The sequence below is a fragment of the Crassostrea angulata genome, unplaced genomic scaffold (assembly GCF_025612915.1).
Source record: "Crassostrea angulata isolate pt1a10 unplaced genomic scaffold, ASM2561291v2 HiC_scaffold_355, whole genome shotgun sequence".
Lineage (NCBI taxonomy): Eukaryota > Metazoa > Mollusca > Bivalvia > Ostreida > Ostreidae > Magallana > Magallana angulata.
In genome coordinates this window covers 24-5,455 of record NW_026441908.1, presented here as the reverse complement: position 1 = coordinate 5,455, position 5,432 = coordinate 24, and the positions used below count along the sequence as shown (strand labels likewise).

General features: G+C 33.2%; 1 protein-coding gene across 1 annotated transcript; it reads right to left on the bottom strand.

Annotated features, from left to right (window-relative positions):
- Positions 1–390: 390 nt before the first annotated feature.
- On the bottom strand, positions 391–1,998 carry LOC128170157 (uncharacterized). The gene is made up of 4 exons (XM_052836106.1): positions 1,906–1,998; positions 1,643–1,738; positions 1,442–1,526; positions 391–1,192 (listed from the first exon to the last, which is right to left on the bottom strand). The coding sequence occupies exons 1-4, from the start codon at positions 1,996–1,998 to the stop codon at positions 507–509; spliced, it is 960 nt and encodes a 319-aa protein (XP_052692066.1). The 3' UTR covers positions 391–506.
- Between the last annotated feature and the right edge of the window lie 3,434 nt (positions 1,999–5,432).

Genomic DNA, 5,432 nt, shown 5'->3' with positions numbered 1-5,432 from the left:
ATGTGCTATTAATTATATGTAATAACCTATGCCATAAGATGTATGTCTTGTGCAAATAAAGAATGTTTAAAAGTTAAAATAATCGACCCAATTGGAATTTGAATTTCTGATTTTTGTAGAATTTCATCATGCTTTGAAACTGTAGAGATTAAAAATTTTGAATTGTAGTTAACGACGAACAGCGTTCTTGCCTTCTTGATACCGGTCCTTGTTCTTGCATTGCCTGCGAAATCTTTCATTGTTATATCAATAACATCTATATAATGTTTCTCTGCCGCTGGTGTATCCTATCTGGAAAGAGCTTGCTTTTTTGTTGTTGGCGTTAAAAATAAAAATCAAGACTTTATATACTCTTCGTATACTTTATTTGTTATCCTGAAAGGTAAATCTTAGAAATACATTCCTTTCAAATTCTCGTTGTTTGGTAGTTACGTGTTCTTATCATAAAATAAATAAATATGTACAAATATATATACAATTGAATTCACTGTCAGTCCTCTTCATTATCACCACGGCCTCCAGACTCCATTTTCTCCGTTGGATCCGCCACTGCTTCCTGATGACGAGGATCCGGAATATCCAGAATAAGATCTTCTCTCCAGGCTTCCATCAGACGATTCCTCGCTACTGGTAAACAGACGGACTCGGAGATCCGGAGATGTGTTTAGATTAATGTCGTATCTTCCAGACATGATCAGTTCTTCGGGGGAGAGGAATCCCTTGGACAGGGACGGGAGACCGAGGGGTGTAGAGGTCCTGATGGGTTTAGCAGCACTAAATTCGACTGGGGTAGAGGTAAACAGAGGCATATTGATGTGGGAGTGGTGGATCCATTCTTTGGGCGACTTGTTGTCATAAGGGGAAAGTTCTTTCAAACCTCTCATCTTCTCACTTCTCATGGCGGCGTCATCTTCACCAAATACGAACACCCGTGATGCAGAGCCACACATGATGCTGTCCGACTCCATGTAATCGTCTGCTTCGAAATTGACGTCCTTGATGGCTCTCTCGCCGCTGTACCCACACTTGTAGGCAGGAGTCGGGAAAAGATGACCCGGGTAAAAACTCTGATTGGTGTTGGTACGAACTTCTGGGTTGTCTACAGCTTGTGTTCTTCTGGTGCAACTGAACGGATCAGACGGATTTTCTGTTCCCGGTGTAGCAATGCCCCAGTGGTCAACAAAACGTTTACCTAGAATATTGGAATATACAGATAAAAACACATAAAACGTTTGTCATAGTTTTTCTTTTTTTTTCCATTACCATAGAATATACTCACAACCAGGATACAAAATAGTCTCATCGAGTCGGCATTGTATGCACGTCGTTGTAACTCTATCATAAGACGACATAAAGTTTATAAGTTATTAATAATTCATGTGATATCTATAACAAAGATATAGAATACTTAAATACTAAATTAGAAAGTATAAACACTTACCGATATTCTGCTGATGCATCTCAATCAAGTGACCGATCGTCATTTCTAAAATATCAGCCTTCTCCATTTTTGCAAATCTTTTTTCCTGAAAACAAAAAATCATAAAACGTCATATTTATTATACATTTATTTAGAAAATATTACTACAATTAAAAATTGCACTTTTGAATAAATCGGATTGATTATAAGAAAATGACTCACGTCTTTGCCTGTGGCTCTCATTACGATGTTCTTCAACTGGACCAGACATTTGTTGATCCTGTCCCTTCTCCTCTTTTCTGTGACTGGTTTGCTGGCCTAATTAATAATGATAACAAATATTATATTCATATTACAGTGTGTATTATTTACAATATCAAGGTATGATTTCCGCTTATATAAAACAATTTAAACTGCATGTATTTGTATGCGTTTATAAAAATCATCACCTGCGAAACTTTTTACGTATATTTCAATTGTTTTACCTTTTTGCCGACCATTGGAATTGCACCCTCACGGACAGAAAACTGTTTCAACAGCTTCCCCCCGACGGGTTTCTTAGCTTTCTGAACCTCCATCGTATACTTGTAATAATATTCGAAATATATTCTTACTGGAGAATGAGAGTTGATTGTGATTTGCAATGACCATGTCTCCAGTACTTATACTGTCCAAGAAGTATATTTCGTTAGTACTAGGTGAGAGTACTGTATGCCAGGTGATGTATGTACAGTTAGTTTACCTGTGTGGACTGGGTGACTCATTAAGACATCGACACAATAATTAGTGTTGATTAGTGGCCATGTATTGTTTTTATGCTGATTGGGGTACTCATTGATTAATCTTTTGTTTTCTCTGTATACATGTATTCATAATTAATGATCATATCATTAATGGAGTTTTGGTCAGACAGAAAAAAAGAAGAAAAGAAAACTAGCCAATTATGGTGATAATATCAATAATCAATTTGAATGAATATATTTAATATTATTATCTTTTACAGACATATTGAATTGATCATTAGTTTGTTGGGATTTTGTTAACGTTGGATAATAACCTTGATTTTGGTTTCTAAATTGTTTAAAGATATTTGATGATTTTTTGGGTAGGGGTGATACACAATATATCAAATTCATTTTAAAAAGTTTGGAAGCTTTATAAACTTGAGTTATTTTATAAAGAATGTTGCTTCAGTCATCTTTTTGGTGCAGTCGTTTTGATGTTGCATTTATTCTGTGTAAAGATAATCTATCAGGAAGCCAACTTTGAAAATACAAATATAGACTAACTGCAAGTCAATTGAAGTTCAATGCAGTAAAATACTTTGTGGATTTGTTTTATTGGAAATTGACAATATTACTAAAAATCATTAGTCAACGAAAACAAATAGTTAAAGTTTCATATTTGTACAGTACAATGATAGTACACACACACACACACAAATATATATATATATATATATATATATATATATATATATATATATATATATATATATATATATATATATATATATATAGTTTGTGTGTGTGTGTTGTTTCTGTGTAAAAACAACATGCATGTCGAATATCGACCGAGTTCATTTATTCACAGAACCATGTTTTAAGCATGTATATGGTAAAACTATGGTATAGAAGGACAATGAAAAGACATCTTACAAAATTTGAATACAGTGTACATTTATTTACACGAATGAAACTGAGCAGAAAGGGGAAATAATATTGCAATCATAGAGCACGGACAAATTAAAAAAATACGTAGTTACTTCATTGATTTTTAAACATCCAACTTTGTCGCCTGGTCGAAAAGTTTAGACAGTTTGGTCAAAAATGGTAATACACATTTTCGTGCATACATACACTTCGAATACAAGACACTGCACTTGATATTATAATGAGATTCTGTTATATACTTTCCTCGATTTATCGTGTGCTTAACCTTTAATAGAGTGGAAAACCCAAAGAGATAGACCTACACCTAAATGAATGTTATACATGTAATTAACATGTGTATAAAAAAGATCCGACAAAAAGATTTCCTAAATAGCGCATAGATATGGTTATTAATGGACGCATTACAAGTTATCATTTTTGCCTCATTTACTCATTTCCTAATTACTTTACAATAAACAGCTAGATGATAGCATAAAATAATCTGTTAAATATTGATATTTGAAATCCAACAATAGGGTCTTTACTGCAAGTAGTTTATTAATTTGTTGGCTTATAGACTTAAAAAAAAAAAGACAGTAAACCTGTACTTTAGGACCATATTGGACACAAGTACAATGTCATCTATATATCTGGATATTTTCACTGATGTTCAATTCATATTTGTTTTACATATCCTACATATGTACTTTACATGTATTGTGTGTCGGAAATTAGATCGATCTATCTGAGACTGATTAACGCCCGTCTCCAACGATCACTAGCACTGCCTCTGTTTCAGACATCTACCGTTCGTGATATGTATTTAAGAAATAATCAAATATGTAATGCATTCGATCAATAATCATGACACAATTTTCATTTATTCCCTCCCAATGGAGATTTCAGACTAAATGTATCATAAAAAAAAAAACACACCACATTATTACAAGTATAAATTCCATGACCGATTGCCCATTCATTTATAAGTCGTTGCATATTAGATTCTTTGATTCAAAATATCAGTAAATTAGAGAATCAAATTGTGTATTTGTATATATGGAAAATGTTAAGGAAGAATAATTTACCAGAAGAATAATTTATCTCAATAACACTCATCATAAACTGTTACTCTCTGATCAAAACTCGATTATCGATATGATCATTAATTAGATACAGTGAAAACAAAAGATTAATCAATGAGTACCCCAATCAGCATAAAAACAATACATGGTAAGTAATTAACAGTAATTATTATGTCGATGTCTTAATGAGTCACCCAGTCCACACAGGTAAACTAACTGTACATACATCACCTGGCATACAGTACTCTCACCTAGTACTAGTACTAACGAAATATACTTCTTGGGTATTATAAATAACGGAGACATGGTCAATGCAAATCACAATCAACTCTCACTCTCCAATAAAATATATTTCGAACATAATTACAAGTATACGATGGAGGCTCAGAAAGTAAAAAAACCTGTCGGGGGGAAGCTGTTGAAACAGTTTTCTGTCCGTGAGGGTGCAATTCCAATGGTCGGCAAAAAGGTAAAAAAAAAAAAAGTGGATAAATTAATTCAGACTAACTGATGTTAATTAAAATTGATGCTTATATACGTGTAAAGAGTCTACGATTTTTACAAATCTTATTGCCATTCAGTAATTATCCTGCTTGTCTCTTAATAGAAACCAAATAGACTTTGATTTTGAATATATATAAAAAATATTTTCTTATTTCTATACAGGCCAACAAACCAGTCACAGAAAAGAGGAGAAGGGACAGGATCAACAAATGTCTGGTCCAGTTGAAAAACATCGTGATGAGAGCCACAGGCAAAGACGTGAGTCATTTTCTTAAGCAATCATTCCTATCAATTCAAAAGTGCAATTTTTGTTATAGTAATATTGTCTTCATAGATGTATGATGATAATGTCATGACGTTTTGTTGATGATTATTTTTTGTTTTACAGGAAAAACGATTTGCAAAAATGGAGAAGGCTGATATTTTAGAAATGACGATCGGTCACTTGATTGAGATGCATCAGCAGAATATCGGTAAGTGTTGATACTTTCTAAGTGGATATTTACATATTCTATATCTTTGTTATAAATATCAGATGAATTGTAAATAACTTTATGTCGTCTTATGATAGAGTTACAACGACGTGCATACTATGCCGACTCGGTGAGACTATTTTGTATCCTGGTTGTGAGTATATTCTATGGTAATGAAAATAATAAAAACTATGACAAACGTTTTATGTGTTTTCATCTGTATATTCCAATATTCTAGGTAAACGTTTTGTGGACCACTGGGGCATTGCTACACCGGGCACAGAAAATCCGTCTGATCCGT